At 34.8% G+C, this 19,950-nt stretch overlaps 2 protein-coding genes across 15 annotated transcripts in view; one reads left to right on the top strand and one right to left on the bottom strand.

The window, feature by feature from the left end:
- LOC18430969 (putative protein phosphatase 2C 59) overlaps window positions 1–12,818 on the top strand; it is a 24,490-nt gene extending 11,672 nt beyond the window's left edge. For 3 of the 10 annotated variants that reach the window (XM_088853436.1, XM_006841108.4, XM_011623838.3), the window contains 7 exons: window positions 2,930–3,057; window positions 3,313–3,411; window positions 3,517–3,675; window positions 3,903–3,989; window positions 4,472–4,563; window positions 7,284–7,358; window positions 12,523–12,818. In XM_088853436.1, coding sequence (XP_088709562.1) covers window positions 2,985–3,057; window positions 3,313–3,411; window positions 3,517–3,675; window positions 3,903–3,989; window positions 4,472–4,563; window positions 7,284–7,358; window positions 12,523–12,666 — 729 coding nt within the window. In that variant the 5' untranslated portion in view covers window positions 2,930–2,984 and the 3' untranslated portion in view covers window positions 12,667–12,818. Of the gene's footprint in view, window positions 1–2,929; window positions 3,058–3,312; window positions 3,412–3,516; window positions 3,676–3,902; window positions 3,990–4,471; window positions 4,564–4,910; window positions 5,239–7,276; window positions 7,359–12,522 lie in introns of those variants that run through there. The other 7 variants (XM_088853437.1, XM_020665233.2, XM_088853440.1 and 4 more) reach the window with 5 other exon arrangements.
- On the bottom strand, window positions 12,755–19,950 carry LOC18430970 (large ribosomal subunit protein uL30y). 5 transcript variants are annotated; one of them, XM_020665234.2, is made up of 7 exons: window positions 19,879–19,950; window positions 19,412–19,523; window positions 16,002–16,223; window positions 15,649–15,749; window positions 15,199–15,336; window positions 14,345–14,447; window positions 12,755–13,108 (listed from the first exon to the last, which is right to left on the bottom strand). In XM_020665234.2, exons 3-7 carry the CDS (start codon window positions 16,194–16,196, stop codon window positions 12,893–12,895), a joined length of 753 nt encoding a protein of 250 aa, XP_020520893.1. In that variant the 5' UTR covers window positions 16,197–16,223; window positions 19,412–19,523; window positions 19,879–19,950; the 3' UTR covers window positions 12,755–12,892. The 5 variants fall into 5 exon arrangements, with proteins under 5 accessions (XP_020520893.1, XP_006841172.2, XP_088709569.1 ...); XM_088853443.1 differs by lacking the exons at window positions 12,755–13,108; window positions 19,412–19,523 and adding exons at window positions 13,518–14,049; window positions 14,144–14,264; XM_020665236.2 differs by lacking the exons at window positions 12,755–13,108; window positions 19,412–19,523 and adding exons at window positions 13,627–14,049; window positions 14,191–14,264.

The raw sequence follows: 19,950 nt of genomic DNA, 5'->3' as shown, positions 1-19,950 counted from the left end.
TCTTAGGAACACATACAAGATTCGTCACTACAAAAAGGATGATGGTAACCCCACCGTTAACTACTTAATATAATAGAAATACATGTCCTACCGAGATAGAATTTGTAACTTGCTATTCTCTTGCCTAGCAGACAAAGATTTACCTCTGTGGTTCGTGGAAAGACTGATTCATTCGGATCGACATGAGAGTCCAACTACATTGCATTGCCAGAATCCATGTTGTATATTTGAATCAGGTTGACCTTCTTGTTCTCTCATGGTACATTCCTCTTCCCGATGAGCGGGCCCCCCCTTTTCTCCTCGGCTCACAGAGACAAAATGTAGGACTGGTGCTAATAGTTCATCACTGAAGAAAGGACTCACCGAGCCGCTAATATAAGAGTATAATAAATATAATAGAAAAGAACTCTCTTCCCTAGACTTTCCCGGCTCCGTTGCTACCACGTGCCTTACGCAATCGATCGGATCATATAGATATCCCTTCAACATAGATCATCGAAAGGATCGCGGACGACCCACCAAAGCACGAAAGCCAAGATCTTTCAGAAAATTGATTCATGTTCGAAGAGTGCATAACCGAATGGATAAGCTCACACTAACCTGTCAATTTGGGATTCAATTCGGGATTTTCCTTGGGAGATATTGGGAAGGAATTGGAATGTAATAATATCGATTCATACAGAAGAAAAAGTTATCTATTAATTCAAACGTTGTAACTATGGGATAGGGATAGAGGAATAAGAAAAAACCGAAGATTTCACACACAACACTCACTATAGTACTTTTGTTTTGATCGAAAAAGAAATCTGATTGATTTTGTGCCCTTCGCTCGATGAGAAAATGGATCAGATTCTACAGGATCAAACCTATGGGACTTGAGGAATAATGGAAGGAAATAAAAGAGAAAAAGAGGAGAGAAAATAGAAATAAAGAATTGATCGCGAAAGATCTTTTGTTCTTATTAGAATATAAGATCGTGATTGGATCCGCATCTGTTTGGTAAAAAGAAGAATATTCTCCTTTGATCATAATCAAAAATAGAAAGTGTTCAATTGGAACATGAAAACGCGACTGAATTGGTCCTAGTTACTCCTCGGGACGAAGTGGAAGAAGGGAGGAGATTCTCAAGCGAGGAAAAGGATCCAATTACTTCGAAAGAATTGAACGAGGAGCCATATGAGTTGAAAATCTCATGTACGGTTCTGTAGAGTGACAGTAAGGGTGATTTATTTGTCAACTTTTCCACTATCACCCCCAAAAACCAAACTCTGCCTTACATAAAGTTGCCAAAGTACGATTAACCTCTGGATTTGAAATCACTACTTATATACTTGGTATTGGCCAGAATTCACAAGAACATTATGTAGTATTAAGAAGAGAAGAGGGTTAAGGATTTACCCGGTGTGAGATATCACATTGTTCGAGGAACCCTAGATGCTGTCAAAGTAAAGGATCGTCAACAAGGGCATTCTAGTGCGTTGTAGATTCTTATCCAAGACTTGTATCATTTGATGATGCCATGTGAATCGCTAGAAACATGTGAAGTACATGGCCAACCCAATAACGAAAGTTTCATAAGGGGACTGGAGCAGGCTACCATGAGACAAAAGTCTTCCTTCTAAAGAGATTCAGAACTATTATATGTCCAAGGTCCAATATTGAAATCATTTCAGAGGTTTTCCTTGACTTTGTCCGTGTCAACAAATGATTTGAAATACCTCGACTTTTTCAGAACAGAACAGATCCAAGTCAAATAGCAATGATTCGAAGCACTTCTTTTTACACTCTTTCGGAAACCCAAGGACTCGATCGTATTCGATATGTAAAATACAGGATTTTCAATCATAGGAGGAAAAGGAGGGAAACGGATACTCAATCTAAAGTGAGTACAGAGAATTCCATACTCAATCCCATAGATACATATGGAATTTTGTGGAAAGCCGTATTTGATGAAAGTCGTATATACGGCTTGGTGAGGGCACCCTATTTGAAAGCCGTATTTGATTTTGGTGAGGGCACCCTATCTGTGGGAGCCCGCCTAGGCGGCCACTCGACCGCCTTGGCGGTTAGACACCCAAACCACCTTGGCACTCGAATTTGTCTTTTTGAACATTGGCTATGGTAATAGAAAACCTTCCAATATAGGACTTTCCCATTTGTCTCTTTCCCAATTTCTTTTGAAAGTGCAAAACTTCGGTAGTGTTCCCAGAAAAGTTGAAATGTCTCCTTTTTTTTTTTTGAGGAATTAAATGTCTCCTTTTTACTCTGAACATTGATCACTGACTCTATGGAACATGACATACCTCCCATCATCTACTGGCATTTATCTGCATAAACCTTCCTATGTGGTTCTCCTTGACCTCTAGTGACATACATACACAATTTATTTCAGAACACAAAGATTCAAGACTCAAGACACTGACATACTTTAGTTTCCTTGCAGTCTTGCATAACACTTGCATCTTCTCAAGGCATTTAAAGAATCAAATGTTTTTTTCACTATTTGCTTTGAGTTGTAAGCACTAGAACCCCAGACATTGGATCAGTGTGTATCTTTCTATTAGAATCGAGGTTCCACATTCCTAATTGTTCTTATCAGGAGGGTAAATTGATGGCCTTGCCATTGCTATTGGTTTTACCAGTTAAAATTATTCTTCTCTGTGAGAGGTTCTTATTTTTGTATGTATTCCTTGTGCACCATTCAAGCAATGCCGTTCTTCTAAATAACCTTTTTTTTATAGATTAATGTCTGCTGAATGTGATTGCTGTTATAAGGGATAAATGTGTTTTGGAAAAGGGAGCAGATCTATGCTTTATTCAGTTAGTGCTTGATTAATAGCGCAAGTAATATCTTGTTTAGAAGTTCCATTAACAATTTTTTGAGATTGAAATAAATATGGAGTACTTAAGCAGCTGTCTCTTGTGGCAGTCAAAATAAGAGGTTCAGCTATGGATATGCAAGCTCGCCTGGGAAAAGGTCTTCTATGGAAGACTTCTATGAAACCCAAATTTGTAGTGTTGATGGGCAAATTGTGGGCCTTTTTGGAGTATTTGACGGTACACATTGCATGCTTACTAGACTGGATTTGCCATTGGAATATTCTGTGAAACCTATTTTATATCTTCAGTCCAATGTTGCTTGCCCTCCCAACCCACACCTTACCCCACCCCCCCACACCCCCCCCCCCCCCTCCCCCCGCCCCCCGCCCGTGCCCTCTCTTGGCCATCACTTCGCCATTACACGTGAGGAGGAACTTTTTTATGTTAAATGGTGGATGAGTGAAATTTTCTGAGTGTATTATCTATCCTCAGGTCATGGAGGTGTTAGAGCTGCAGAGTATGTGAAACAAAATCTTTTCAATAATTTGATATCACATCCAAAGTTCTTCACTGACACCAAGTTAGCTATAGGTGATCCTTATCATTCTCATTTCACCATTAAGTGCTTCTTCCTAATTGATGGCAGCCATTCATATCTTGGACAGGTTACCATAAATCATTTTTCTTCTTGTGCAGCTGATGCATACAATCACACCGATTCAGAATTCCTGAAGTCTGAAAATAATCAGCACAGAGATGCGGGTTCTACTGCATCCACTGCTGTCATTGTAGGAGACTGTCTACTGGTTGCAAATGTTGGGGACTCTCGAGTTATTATTTGCAGGGATGGAAATGGTAATCTTCAATCTCTCTCCGGGGGCTCGAACTGTTATTAAGGGATGAAAATTGTAATGTACAAGCTCCACACCCCCCCCCTTCCATCTCTCTCTCTCTCTCATACATATTTTACCATTCGATCAATTGATGAATTATGAGTAGTTATGTGATTGGACTTGAGAGAAAAATCTAAATTATCCCCTGTTTCTCTTTTCTGTTATTGCATTTCCTTTTCTATGAGCTAGCAATCGCTGTGTCACGTGATCACAAGCCAGATCAAAGTGATGAGAGGCAGCGCATTGAAGATGCTGGAGGATTTGTGATGTGGGCTGGTAATATTTTCTAGTCCATAATGCAATCAATCTTTTGAAGTTCAAGTTGGATTACTGGTACATTTAGCACAAGAAATTGGTATGTTTTGCATGAGATTTTATAGTCCCTGATGCTATTATTTCTTTGAAGTTCAGATTCCTGGTATATTTAGAATAAAAAACTTGGTATATCTTCCATAAGAGCAAAACATGTTCTTTCACCAGTAGTTACTTCGTCAGTGTGAACATGTCATACTTCATAGATTTGACGTAGCTTCTGGATTATACCATATTCCTAAGTTGTGATAAATAGGATTTGTACTAATTTCTTTTCAAACCAAACACCCTCATTAGTCAACTGTCCCATAAAATTGTGCAAAACCCCCCTTGTTTCTCTTGTCGTGCTCAAATTCGAAATATTGTGTTACTCTCACCAAAAACGTTTCGTCAACTGTGGCCCCTTCTTTAAAACAAATTACTCTTCATTCTATTATTACTTTCAGGCACTTGGCGAGTCGGTGGGGTTCTTGCTGTCTCACGTGCTTTTGGAGACAAGCTTCTGAAGCAGTATGTGGTTGCAGATCCGGAGATTGAGGTACGAGTGTATTACAATCGCAAGCTTTCTGTGTGTTTGTTTTGTTTTGGGGGTGGGGGCAAGAGAGAGAGAGAGGTGTAGCCCCATTAGCCCAAATGGCATAGAGCATTCTGCCACAAACTTTTGGCTGCAGGTTCCTTTAGCGCCTTTAGTTCACTTGCTTAACAATGTGCAATCTCTCTCTCCCCCTCTCTCTCTCTCACATGCATATAGCTGAATTAGCCTGAAATGCTTAGAAATGGTTAAAATGCTTCCATCTCCGTCGTTTTATCAAATTAGCTAAAGTACTTTCTTTGCAATTTGCTGCTTTAATATATGCAACAGTTCCTCTCATTTTTTTCTGGCAGTTGGTTCTAAAATTTATATGGTAGATTGTGGCGACACGCTAAAGCCCGCATCATGCACAGCATTTTCTTTCATTGATAAATTTTGGATTTGGGAATTCTTGGGACCTTCCCATTAGGTGTAAATTCATGAGGAACCTTTAGCAAAGTCAAATCATTTTCCTGTCCCATTTGATCTTTTTACATGTGGATTGTACCATCTGTCTCGTTATCTTGGTGTACTCTGAAATCTTTTTTTTTTTTTTTTTCAATAAATCAGATACACGAAGGGATACATGTTTGAATGTTGCCAATATCTAAATTAAGTAATGTCAATTGTTAGCCTTGTCAACTAGAAGCAATATTGAATAGGGATCATACATTATGAGACCATGTATCATTGTTATAAGGAGGTCAGGATCGTTCCTAATCATTAGATGTCAAATTGAAAAGCTTGGGGTGAGTCACCTTTAATGATTTTTTTCTTTTGAACTTTGAGTCTAGTCAATGACACATTTACAACTGCACGATTTAAAATCTGACGGACAAGAGTGATTCTAACCTCCCTGTACAAAAAGTAAATAGTCACTTTATCTACTTTTCCTATCAAATAACTTTCGGAAATGTATACAATGAGATCATTTACTTTTGATACAAGGAAGTCACAATCATTATTGACCGTTGGATGTGAAATCGAATGGTTGAAGGTTTGTTATTGATTTAGCACAATGTTCAAAATAAATTTTCTCGAATGTTATTATGCATTTCAATATGTTAGAAGTCACATCTAATATTTAAAAAATAATTGTGATCTCTATGTACCAAATGTAAATGGCTTCATAGTATACAATCTCATAACTCCTTATTAGCTATAACTTACGATCCATATGGGGCTGAGTATTTAATTTGGGCAAGCTTTCTATGCTTCTCCTACAACATAAAACTTATGTACTCCTTTTTATCCAACCCTCCATTCTGAATGGAGGGTTAAGATTGCCCCAAGCACAATGTCACGTTTCTACACTATTTTATTTAAAAAAAATTTTATATAAACTGGTTGACACCAAATTTTGTACGTCCACTCCTCTAATAAACTCGCACTAGCAAAAAATATAAAAAATATATTTTCAATAAAATAAAATAATCAAAATACCTTTGAAAGTTTCAAGGGGTATTTTTGTTACGATATTTTATCAAAAAATTATTTTTAATAGTTTTTATATGTACACCCCAATGAGAAGATGGCACGTACTAAATTTCATATTCATACTGTAGGGGAAGTATATAAACCTTTCCCATTTAATTTTCAGAAATTTTTTCTCCAAACTTTCAAATTCCTCGGAACTGCCTGAGCAGGATTGCGAAAAAAAATTGAAAATAAAGTGTGTATAATGTGCTCCTGCAGGACCATATTGTACACTTATCCCTCGGAACAAAAACTAACTTGGGAGATTTGTAGATTTGAAATTTTGAAAATCACCTAAAATCACAATGATGATTATATTTAAAAATAAATTGAATTTTAAGTTTTCTAAAAATTAGGTCTTACCATTCACAAAAAATTGGATGGTTTACATTTCATCTTGAGGCCATTATTTTTTGAGTTCATTGAGAAGGCGATTTTGAAAATCTTTTTAATTGAGTATAACATAATGGTTTGAAGAGGTTACATCCCCAAAAAATTTGAGGGGTTATAAGTACTCCTTTTGCATGAGGGAGTAAATGTGCTCGGGAGCATGAAATCTCTTGGAAATACTTAATATTTCCCCCCCCCCCCCCCCCCCCCCCCCCCCCCCCACGAACACGGGTTATGTGCAAACTTTTTGAACAATGTAAGAAATACTTATTGTTTATTTTTTAAATGTAACATGAGAAAGACAATTGGCACATATGGTACGTGTGAAAATAATTCTATGAATGTATTTTCATGTGAAAAAAACTTTCTTGAATTAGGTGAGTTTTTTCACATTAATTGGCTGTCACTTAGTGCGAAAAAAAATGTATTAGGATTAATTGGCATGAAAAAACTCTTACATGTGAGAGAGGTTTTTCACATGAAAATATTTTCAAGGACATGTTTGGTACACATGAAATTACTTTTGTAAAAGTATTTTCATGTCGAAGAATTTACCCATGTGATTAGGTAAGAGTTTTTCATACCAATTAAGTTATAGTTTATTTCTTCACATCAATTGGTAGCTAATTGATGTGAAAAAACTCTTGTACCTAATCACATGGGAGTTTTTCATGTGAAAATACTTTTACAGAAGTATAAAAGTACTTTCATGCATACCAAATATACGTATTTTTGCTGAAATATTTTTTTCACACTATTTAGCACCAGCATTCAAGTTTCCTTAATTGATTGGATTTGCTTTTGGCGTAATGAGATTGTAGGAAGAAGTGATCAACGGCTCTTTGCAATTTCTCATTCTTGCCAGTGACGGTCTGTGGGACGTCATCAGCAATGAGGTATCCAGCGCGCTCACACTCTATGAATGAGCATATTTTATTCTTCCTCCCGGCAAGCACAAGTTAATATTGTGGATTGTCGGTGCTTTTTTTTGTTCTTTCTCTGAACGTTTAGGGGTGTCTGGATCCTAGGGTATCTAAGATTATATTTTGTATACCCAGGGTATTTTGCACAAAACAAAATATGTTGGGCAACTTTACCCATAATGAGGTTTTCGATAAGTAAGAAAGAGGGCAAAAAAAACATGGGTACACAGTCAAAAAAAAAAAATTGGCTTGTCCAAAACTTGACTTTATGTTAGCATCAGAGTGTACAATATAATACAACTGATGATAATACAATGATATTATTAATATTGATTACTTATAGTAATATAGGAATAACAAATATTGATATTATTATAATATCATGCATAATAGTATTATATTAATATATAGTAATTATTATTATTATTATTATTACTACTACTATTAAGCCATCTACAAGTATAATTAATTATATTAAATCACCCCCGCAAATTAGAGAGGCTATTTCAAATTTTAAGTATTAGAGAGAGAGTATCTTAAAATTTTAGAGAGAAATTATATCAAACTTTCAAGAGAAAGTAGTTAAAAAATTTTAGAGATAAACTATCTCAAAATGATTTAGAGAGAAACTATCTCAAGTTTTAAATTTTAGATATCAAATTTTAAAGAACTAGTTAAAATTTTTAGTTTTAGATATCATTGTCATCATCATAGCCTTTTTCCAATTAATTGGTGTCAGTTACACGATTCTTGGTCTGTCATTCTATTATATTAAAGGTCATACTTTAAGTGAGGTTATAAGTTCTCATATCTTTTCGATCTACTTCAAACCACATCCTTTTGGGCCAACCTCTTGTCCTTTTTAGTCATTTTACTTGAATTAACTTGCACCTCCTAACAAGTATATTTTACTTGGTCAATGCCATGCATGGTCCGTCCACATAAGTCTACTCTTGTTCATCTGATTGCGTATTAGTGCCACACCTAAATTCTAATGAATGCATTCATTTCTAATTCTATCTCTTCTTGCCTTGTCATTTATCCATCTCAACATCTTCATCTCCGCTACACTCATTCTATCGGTATATTATTTTTTGTCCATCCAACATTGTCCTATAAATCACAACTGGTCTTACAGTTGTCCTATAGAACTTGTCCTTTAGCTTCATTGATATGCAGCGATCACATAAAATTTCAGTTGCACATCTTCATTTTGCCCATCCAGCTCTAATTAAGACATCTTCCTCAATATCTTTATTTTTCTATATTATCGACCCAATATATCAAAAGTGATGTCTTTTTTGTTCTTATTGGCCGTCAATCTTAACTATTTTCTTGTCTCTAATCCTATTAGTATTAAATTTGCATTTTATATACTGTCTTAGTCCGGTTAATATTAAGACATTTGGATTCTAGAGCATCACTTCAAAGTTTTAACTTTGTGTTGACGTTGTTTGGGGTCTCATCGATCAAAACTATGTTATCTGCGAACATGTACCATGGTACCTCATCCTATAGGAGCCTAATTGAGTCGTACTTAACTAAGACAACGAGGTACGGGCTCAATACTAACCGTTGATGTAGACCTATTGTCACTGAAAACATACTCGTCTCTCAACTAGTTGTTTGTACACTAGTTAATGCTCCATCATACATATCTCTCACCAAGTCGATGTAGTGTCTGGAGAATCATTTTTTTTCCAGCACCCGCCAAATTAAATCTTGAGTTATTCTATCATAAGCTTTCTCTAGATCAATAAAGACCATATAAAGGTCTTTTCCCTTCGCCCTAAACTTCTCAATCAGTTGCCTAAGTAGAAAAAAAGCCTCCGTTGTGGACTTTCTTGGCATAAAACCAAATTGATTTTTAGATACACTCGTTTCATACTTTAGTTGTTACCCAATCACTCTCTCCCAAAGCTTCATAGCTTGATCCCTCAATATTTTGCACAATTCTGTATGTCTCATTTATTCTTGTAAATAGATGCCACAATACGTTTCCTTCATTCGTCTGCCATTTTGTTTGTTCTTAACACCTATTGAACAGCTTCGTCAGCCAGTCAATGCCAATCACCCCCATGCATTTTCAAACTTTTATCGAGATGCCATCTGGTCCTAAAGCATTTCCTATCTTCATCCTTTTTCAAAACTTATTTCACTTTTGACATCCTAGTCCTACAAATGTATCTATGGCCTCCACGCCCATTTGTAGCACCAGTTCCTTCTACCACTATGTTCCCATAATGTTTGTCATTTAATAATTTTTTAAAATAAACTCCCCACTTTTCGTTGACCTCGTCATCCTTAACCATGACTCTTTGATCCTCACTCTTAATGCATTTCATACAGTTTAGATCCCTACACCTTTTTTCTCTCTTATTTTTGCTAATTTAAAGACATCTTTTTCACCTTCTGTTGTTCCCAATTTATTGTATAGATTATCATATGTTTTGAGTTTAGCTCTACTTTTTATTTGTTTAACGTTTTTTTTAACATTTTTATATTTTTTTAAGTTTTGATTGTTTCTATCACTGTAAAGTTTTTAACATGATTGTTTTTCGTTAATGGCATTTTGAACTTCATCACTCCGCCACTAAGTTTCCTTATTGAAGTTTATTCTCTCTCTAAATTCGTTTGAAACTTCTTTTGCCACTTTTTTGATACAGTCAACCATCTTATTCCATATTATGAAGCTCAGAGTTCAATTTTCCTTCTTCAACTAAATTATCCCTAAATAAGTCTATTTTTTTATTTTTTTAAATTCCACCACTTAGTTTTTGGACAAGATCTTAAATTTTTAAAGAGAAATTATCTTAAAATTCTAGAGAAACTATGTCAACTTTTAGAGAGAGAAACTACCTAAAACAATTTAGACCGAGAAACTCTCAAAAATTTTAGAGAGAGAAATTGTCATAAAATTTAATTTTAAAAGACTATCTTATAATTTTAGAGAGAAATTACATCAAATTTCAAAGAGAAACTACCTCAAATTTTGGAGAAACTCTTAAATTTTTAAGTTTTAGAGAGAGAAAGTGCCTTAAAGTTTTAAAGAAAAACTATATCAAATGTTAGAGATAGAAACCACTTGAAAAATTTTAGAGAAAAACTATCTCAAAATTTTTAAAGAGATAACCTATCTTAAATTGTAAGATTTAGAAAGAGAAACTATCATCTTAAAATTTTAAAGAGAGAAACTATATCAAATTTTAGGGAGATATTACCTAAAATATTTTAGAGAGAAACTATCTCAAATTTTAAGTTTTAGGAAGTAAGTATCTTAATTTTTTAGAAAGAAACTATCTAAAATTTTTAGAGAGCGAGAAACTATCTCAAATTTTTTAAAGATAAACTCGCTAAAAATTTTAGAGGGAGAAATCATCTAATTTTTTTTGTTTTAGAAAGAGTGGATCTTGAAATTTTAGAAAGAAACTATATCAAATTTTAGAGAGAAACTATCTGAAATTTTTTAGAGATAAAACTATCTCAAAGAAAAATTAGAACGAAATTATTTTAAATTTTATTTTTAGAGAGAAATTATCTTAAAAAAATTTAAAAAGAGAAACTATATTAAATTTGAGAAAAACTACCTAAAACTTTCTAGAGGGAGACCAATATCAAAATTTTCAAAGAGAGAAGTTGTATCAAAATTTTAAATTTTAGAGAGAAAGTATCTTAAAATTTTAGAGAGGGTAATTATATCAAATTTTATAGAGAGACTCTTGGAAATTTTAGAGACAGAAACTCTCTCAAAATTTGTGGAGAAACTATCTTAATTTTAAGTTTTAGAGACAAAAAGTATCTTAAAGAGAGAAACTATCTAAATTTTTTAGTTTTAGAAAGAGTGTATATTAAAATTTTAGAAAGAAATTATATCAAATTTTAGAGAGAAACTACCTGAAAAATTTAGAGAGAAACTATCTCAAAAAAATTTAGAAATAAATTATTTTAAATTTTATGTTTAGAGAAATTATCTTTAAAAAAATTTAAAGAGAAACTATATCAAATTTGAGAAAAACTACCTAAAAATATCTAGAGAGACTATCTAAAAAATTTTAGAGAGAGAAGTCTCAAATTTTAAGTTTTAGAGAGAAAGTATCTTGAAATTTTAGAGAATAATTATATCAAATTTTATAGAGAGATTATTGGAAATTTTTAGAGATAGACACTATCTCAAAATTTATGGAGAAACTATCTTAATTTTTAAGTTTTGGAGACAAAAGTATCATAAAGTTTTAGAGAGATAAAGTATATCAAATTTTAGAGAGAGAAACGACCTAAAAAATTTTAGAGAGAAACTTGTCTCAATCTTTCTAAATAGTTACCATATCAAAGTTTTCGGAGAGAAGCTATTTCAAATTTTAAATTTTAGAAAAAACTTATATTTCAAAATTTTCAGAGAGAGTATATCAAATTTTGAATTTTAGAGTGTGGAAAACTATTTTAGAATTTTTAGAGATAAACTATTTTAAAATTTCAAGTTTGATGTGCTCTCTTTTTCTCTCTTTGTTTCCACCTGTGCTTACCAAACATGGAAAAAACAACATGCTTGAGTAATTTTAACCTGTAAACTGTTTGCATATGTAAATATTTTTCCTATTGAACTTTGATGCCTTCCAAACCCCCCCCCCTCCCATAATAATATTTTTCCTGTTGAGCTTTGATGCCTTCCAAACCCCCCTAATAATAAATTAGGTTATATAAAAAGTTTCATGCCTTCCAAACGACCCCTAATAATAAATTAGGTTATAAAAAGGTGATCCATGAGCCATCCAAACACTCAAGGTTTGACGTAATAAGATTTTAATTCAAAACCCGGGTTTGTTGACTCATGGAGCCATAAACGCTTTCTTTTTCTTAAATATGATCCTTCTTAAATACAAAAAGTTGTGGTTGGAGTAATGTTCTCTCTCCCTCGCTCTATTTTTTGTGTTTTGATCTCTCAATGAGAGCGCACAAAAGAATCCAATGTTTTCGCTCTCTTCCCCTCACCGTCTCTTTCAAACTCACCAAGAATAGGAGCTAATGTTTTGGATTAAAGTTCTCTTTTCCTCTCTCATTGTCTGGATGGTTTGTTGCGCATGTCCTTTTGTTTTTCCCATCTAAATCAGGAAGATTTTGTTTTTCCTATCTAAATCAGGAAGCTGTTTCCTTGGTGCAACCAATCGAGGATGCGGTAGCTGCAGCCAAGAGGCTAACTCAGGAAGCTTTTGATCGAGGCAGTGGCGACAATATAACTTGCATTGTTGTCCGTTTTCACCATGACAACCCCAAGCCCACTTAGCAAACTGATTTCTGTGCTATCTACTTCATCGGATTCTATTTTTAGCGAAACTCATTCTCTATGTGGTTTCAGGAAAAAAAAAAAAAAATGCAACTGTAATTCTAGCTGTAAATATTCTCAACCGAAGTACGAGTAGCCACTTTCTACAAAAATTAGAGCAAGATACAATTCTGATGAAATAATTATCGCTACTCACTGACCATTCTCACTAGAAATAGCAATGATATCAATTCATCCTTCTGATAAGTTCATTGATATGATCTTCACGATTCCCCGCTTCCCCTCCTTCTGAAAATAATTTCTTCTTATTTTCCAAGGCAACCATTGGAGCATTAAGCTTGAATGGGTAAAGGAAGCGGATGACTTCTTTGAAACGAGGTCCCACTGTAGTGATCTCATGAACTATGTCCTCCAAACATATGATGCCATATTTATGTAGGGCCTGTGCATCATGAAAGCAAAAATAAGAGGGAAGCATGAAATTAATAATATTAAAATGTATATAATAAAAATTCACCCAAAAAAATATGAGTAATGATTCTATTAGATCTTCCCATACCTATGTGCATAAAACCCCCAAATGATCACCATTAAATTTGACTCAGATCTTTAGAAAAATTATCACGTGTGGGACTTAACATTTCTAAATCCTTTGAAGTTTTACACACATGGGTGTAAAAAGGTCTCACACGGTCATTTCCCAAAATATATATGTATACAGTGACATTATTTAGCTTTGGCACAAGGAAGTTATAATGATTATCTACCATTAGATATGAAATCGCGTGGTTAGGGATGTATTCTTCACTAGGCAAGAGATCCAAAATAAAATTTCTTGAACCACATGACACTTTGAACCATCAAATTTCACATCCGATGGTCAAGGATAATTGTAACCTTCTTGTACCAAAATACATGGTCTCATGGCATACAATCCCTTAACGATAATAACAACAATAATTAGCAATGGCCATCATAATTTGGATGAACTTTTCTCAAGTAGAAATTATATTGAATACAAATCGGTAAACCTCAACATGTTGGGAATCCAAGACCCAAATTCACGCATGCACGCAAACGCAAGCATCATGCAGAGTTTGATCTACCACCCATGACTAGGGCGCATAATCTAATACCCATGACTCATGGGCAGGACCTTAGCCGATAGTTGAATTGACGGACAGGTGGGCAACATTGGCTACTACTTCGATGATGGAACATAAGGGCTGCCCACCATTTCCACTGCCCCTTACTCGGATGATTATTACACATGCTTTCTTTCTTTCCATTTAATTTTGCATGGTATTAGTTTACTAGCGGTCATCTCATGTTCATAAAAGAAGCGGAACATGATGGGGGCACAAAAGCCTCACATCCAAACCCCTGCAAAGTGGCATATCATTGGTCCAAGGATGCATTAGTGAATGAGATTTATCCAGATGATGGTGGAAGTAATGGTTAAATGGGTAATCTTTACATGTTGCAATAGGCTCGAAACCTCTCATTACAAGCACCAAATATCACCTTTGCACAGGGTCTCGGGCCAGAGCTTTTGTACCCAATATGCTCCTACTAACAAGCGAATGCATGAACACTGACTGCCAAAAGTTTGGCATTGAGATGCCAGCAACAAAGCAAGTCCTGTGATCACAGTAAAAGACTAGAAGATAGTTGATACCTTTTCAATGATGACGTTATCGGTGAGAGGGACCTTCTCCTTGCGAACTCTCCCAAAACCTTTCTTGTAAACCAGTTCTTGCACACTTTTCATGTTAGGATATCTGCACAATATAAAGAATGCAAAATAAAAGATGTTAACATATATATATATATATATATATATATATATATATATGAGAGAGAAGGGAAATATGTATATATAAAAGAGAGGAAATATATATATATATATATATGACGCGAGGGGTGGGGGTTAGGGGGGATAAAGCTACCAATAAGCTGTCACCTAAAATATATAGTAATTTAGGTTATAATCCCAGCCATCAGAACTTGATTGGATGGTTCTGAATGCATGTTACTATTTATTTGGGCTTGACGTAGTGGCGCTACATCTCTTGTTCAATTCCTACTACTAAACTACTCAAAAAATTTACTAGTTGAATTTTAATATCTTTTCTGCAAATCGAGTCGACATAAACTTTATGTGAAAAACATAAGCAGGCGCATAAAAAAAATATATAAAACAAATATTTCCCAAAACTTAAAATGGCCAAAAAAACCCTTGGTATATGGTGGGGGTAATTTGGTCATTTCAAACTTTTGATAATTTTATTTATTTATTTTTCTATGGTGCATGATGGTGTTAAGACTAAAATTCAAATAATAATATACATTTTTTAACCATCAAATCAAGACCTGCCAATTGGGAATATTAACCTAAACCACTATTTATTTTAAGTGACAACCTATTGATAGCTTTTTTTCAAAGATATATATAGACGCACATCATATCGAAATATATATGATATCAAAAGCAATTGCGTCAAAGACGAAAAAGGATTGATTCCACTCTACCCATATGTGATGTAGGGCTCAACCATCTTTAACATTTTCATCATGGCATCGTTCACCTTGATGAAGACCCCATCAAAGATATTACTCAGCTTCAACAGATAAAGGATCTTTTTAGTCTTGGGATGCATGTCATTGGTGCTGAACAAGAGAGTGATCCAAAACATGGTTAAGCAATGCATCTATGAATCACTTTAACTAAAAATATATATATATAGAAAAGTAAAACAAGACAGAAAGGGAAAATATGGAATAAGGGAAAGAGGAAGAGCAAGCTTCAATTAAGTAGGGAGAAAGCATAGACCTGTTTTTTAGTGAATTCACTCCCCATAGAAGAAGATTAAGTGACTAAGTATAGCACCAAATATATATTATATAATATCATATAATATTTGTGTATTGTTTAGCTACCCAGGTACGTTTCGTGGGATATAATCCAGAACTGTAACGTACCCACTGATTCGGATTACAAAGAGCAGTTGAGCATCTGGGTTGACAGAAAATGACCTTCGCAACTTTTTCGTCACCCGTTTCATACGAATCAGATCCAGCTCCTGAAATTTAAGAAATTGCGAAAAACCAGAATGCTATCAATAGTGAAAAAGAAGAAAAGGAGAAATCTCAGGAGAGAAAAACAAAGCAGGTCAATGGATAACACATAACAGAATAATGTCCATTTCTCTTGCGGGTTATTATATTGGGGTCAATTTCTCTGCATACTCATAAAAGAAAGACATACCAAAATAATATTTTAAGCAACAAGATAAATGGGCATTATATTGAATAGATGATAAATGAATTTATACCTTGTTTCTGTGTTCCTGGATGAAATTTTCAGCCTTTTTGAAGACAAGGGCACGATTCTCCTTCGTTCTTTGTTTCCGAGATTCCAATTGTGCCCTCTTTCTTATGGCCCATTCGCTGCTTTGCTTCCTCTTCTTCAGCACAGTTTCTGGAACGAAAGCAAGTGGCTTTGACTCTTCATCCGCCATTGTGGTCATGAATATGACCTCCTTTCACTTTGGTAACTGCATCATACCATGAACCAATTACATATTCATATGTATTTAGAGAACCACTATTTCTCTTTTTTTTTCCCTTTATTCTTGTCTTGAAACAACTTAAAACACTTTTCATAAATAAGGACTGAATTTTGGGAACCATGCCTGGCACAATCATCACCAGATGCTTCAGATGCACAGTTATAGACAAGTTCCAATGTTTCAAAAGTATTTCAGAAATTTATTGAAGAGTAGACTATAGTACCAAGTTATTATCAGTCTGCTATATGAGCACAATGCACAAGAAACAAAAGAACATTCTAAAATCGTCAACCAAATGCAGTGATCATGCATCGTAGTATGCATTGTATGGTGGAATTACCGATTGACATAAATGTAGTCCACGAGTAATGAGATATCATTTCTGCTCAGATTACCTAATTTGCAATCCTTGAAAACTGATGTTCAAGGAAGAAATCCAGATCCAAGAAGCATAAATAAATCCCAAAAAACACAAGAAATACTCTTGAGAATAAAATACACCAATAAAATTGGCAATGCTAATACATCATATAAAACCTTCACGTTGCACAATGTGGGTCAATACATCTAAAAGCAGGTCTGAGACATCCTAATATTCCATTTATATGCTCAAAAGAACAAAGAATCCAGGTTTTCATCTTGGTATTATACTTGCAAGGCAAAAGAGCAAGAAGGCAAAAGAGGAAGGCACGGGAGAGCATTAATACTTGCTCATACTCTCTAAATTCCAATTTTTCAGCCTTCAGAACTGTTTAGATTCCGGATGTCGTGAATGACAAAGCCACAAATAACCTTTTTATGACAACAGACAGGAGAGTGAATAACTTTAAAAAGTAGGAAATTAGAAAAAAAACCAGATTAACCCTTTGTTTTCCTTCAGCAACGGAATTACTTGAAATGCAATTCAAATAGACAGATTGGCTTTGGCATTTAACTCATAAGTGAGGCATTCATTACTAATTATGTTGTGGAGAAGGAAGATCCTTGAGCTGCCGATGAGATGGTAATGATGTGCGGTTGACTGGTTGGATGAAGAAGAGGAATATATTGGGGATGGGATACTTATTCATTGATTCAGAAGGAATCCTCAATATTGCAATAGATTTCAGGCTTGCTCTACTTGGGTGGTGGTGCAGTGTGGTGATGGGTGGTGCAGTAGTGGTGGCTAGGCAGTGCTAGCGTTGAAGGTGACGGCAGCAGCAATGGTGATGGTAGTAGTTTTTTTTTCTTTTTTCCCCTTCCAAAGAAATTGAATTTTTTACAAAACAACTTGGAATGGTTCTGCAAAAATTCAATTTGGGGGCCCAATGGCGTTTACAAATCACTTCAAATTTGGAATCAAACAACCACTGCAGCCAAATTACAAGATATAAACATCAAGTAGGCCCAGCTTGCAATTTGGCCTGAGAATCAAACAGTGCCTATGAAATCATCATAACAACTCAACCTGCCTTCTCCCACCCACCCATTTCATGGTCTTTCCTAGTGTTTTAAAACTCTGCAAGTCCAACTCATACTCGTCTGAATCACTTGGATCTCGCCATTAAAGAAACCTAGGGAAACCGGCTGAGTCTCACGAGTTCTTGAGGTTATAGAATAGTTTTCCACAGACTTAAATGAGTCATGTAGAGATTTGTCTGAGTGAAACTGGCTGACTTGGACTTGGACCCGCCTAGTTCCATGCAAAAGTCAGTATTTTCAATCACTGGCTCTTCCCATCCATCAAAGTTTTGATACCTCGTCACTGGATGTACCAACTTACTCCTTTCAATATTTGAGTTTCTTTAACCAACTACACTTGTAAATATTATCCGAACCCTTCTTAGCACAATTTTGTGTTTTGGACTACGATGTAAATTTTTTTCTGAAAACTCCATACAAAGCCTTCTTGGCATAAAAACCCACTCATAATTGTAACTACCAGAAATTATAATCGCACAATGACAAAGGGTTCCATAGAAACCCTCCTAACCCCTCTGGCTTCTAGGGCGAGTTTGATAACTGGAAGGTAAATATTCCCTAGAAATTGGAAGTTCTTCTTTGCCGGGAAGAAAGACGTTACTGTAAAAAGTTCTGGGTTTATGTGTTTGATAACCTGCTGGAATGTTAAAGAAGTTCGGGGTTTCAACGTTTGATAACTTGTTGGAATGTTAAAGAAGTTATGGGTCTCTATCTTTGATAACCTGCTGGATTATAAGGAAGTTCTAAGTTACATAACAGGCCTTACGCAATAGTCTACACACACACACACAAAATACTCTTTAATCAGTTACATAACAGGTGCTCTGTAGTCAACACACACAGACAGAACAACCATATTATTATTATTATTATTATTATTATTATTATTATTATGTGTTCATCAAACATCATTAGAAAAGACCAAAGGAGAGAATTAAACATCTAAAGCTATGTTACTATGGATATATTCATTCGTGAGGTCCAATACAGCTATATGAAGAGCCAGTTTTCAACTGATAACATACTATAAACGGTATAACAGTGAGCAGAATTAACATCATAATGGTGAGCAACATTGGCATTCTTTTTTGGATGGTTCAGTCATATGAAAGAGTTATACAAACTTTAGAGGCAATACACCTTTAAATATTTCAAAATTACCCCATTCACCATCATAACTAAAATTCACCTCAATCATCAAAGATAATCAATTTTCTCTACTTCAAACTTCATGGCAATGATTTGTTCTGTTTTGCCTAGAAAAACTATTCTTTACATCAAATAGTCAGGATTAATTAAATTGAATATTGGATTCTTCAACCATTTCCTGAACTAAAATTCCACAACAAACTCAACAAATTTCCTGCTGATTTCCTTGAGAAATGTTGTTCTTTGCAAAAAATTCCAGTCAATCTATAACAAGTTGTATTTTTTTGTTCGCTGATTCTATAACTACATTCTCAATGGTCAGATAAAACCCTATGCTTGATATTGAAAAATAAAAGTAAGCTTAATCTAAACCTATGGCAAAAAGGAAAGCAATACTGCAAACTTTTTTCTTTCTTTTTTTAACGACCAACAAAGAACTATCAATGAAGAAAAAAATAAGCTAATCATGAATCAATTTTAAGCAATCTCACTGATTATCTCATTTTCAGATGATAGCAGTCACAAAAAATAAAAAAGGGACACCAAATGGTTATGAATGTCACCTGTGTAGTAGAAGAAACCAGATGAAAAGAAGAATTGGAAAATGAGAGAACTGTGGAATTCAGCTGGAGTGGAGAGAGGAAGGATTGAAGGGAGGTATGAGTAGCAAGGTTTCTACAAAGAACAGTTTACCAAAAAAAAAAAAGCGAAATTATTAATTTCCTACAGAGAACAATATACCACAAAACAATATTCAGAGAAAACCCTTGATCCATTTTCACCATGTTCGGAACCTAATAAAACCCTATATTCCATCCGTTTCTCCTATATTGCATCCGTTTCTCAGCTGGAACAAAATGCACATCTTCAAACCCACATACATCTTCAAACCCACAATCATGGGAGAGAGAAAAAACCAGAGAGAGAGAGAGAAAAAAAAACCATGGGAGAGAAAAAATCAGAGTGAAAAAACCATGGCATAGAGAAAAAATCGAGAAATCCAGGGGAGAGAGAAAAAACTGAGTTGTACCTTTGTAAGGAGAGTTGTAGGGGCAAAGTGAAGACGCGAGATGGCCTCTGCTTTGTGGTTAGGGCAGTCGTT

Source organism: Amborella trichopoda, chromosome 12, assembly GCF_054954075.1.
Source record: "Amborella trichopoda isolate Santa Cruz 75 chromosome 12, AtrichopodaSantaCruz75HAP2 v2.0, whole genome shotgun sequence".
In the NCBI taxonomy this organism is placed as follows: domain Eukaryota; kingdom Viridiplantae; phylum Streptophyta; class Magnoliopsida; order Amborellales; family Amborellaceae; genus Amborella; species Amborella trichopoda.
This window is presented reverse-complemented; position numbering and strand designations above follow the sequence as displayed.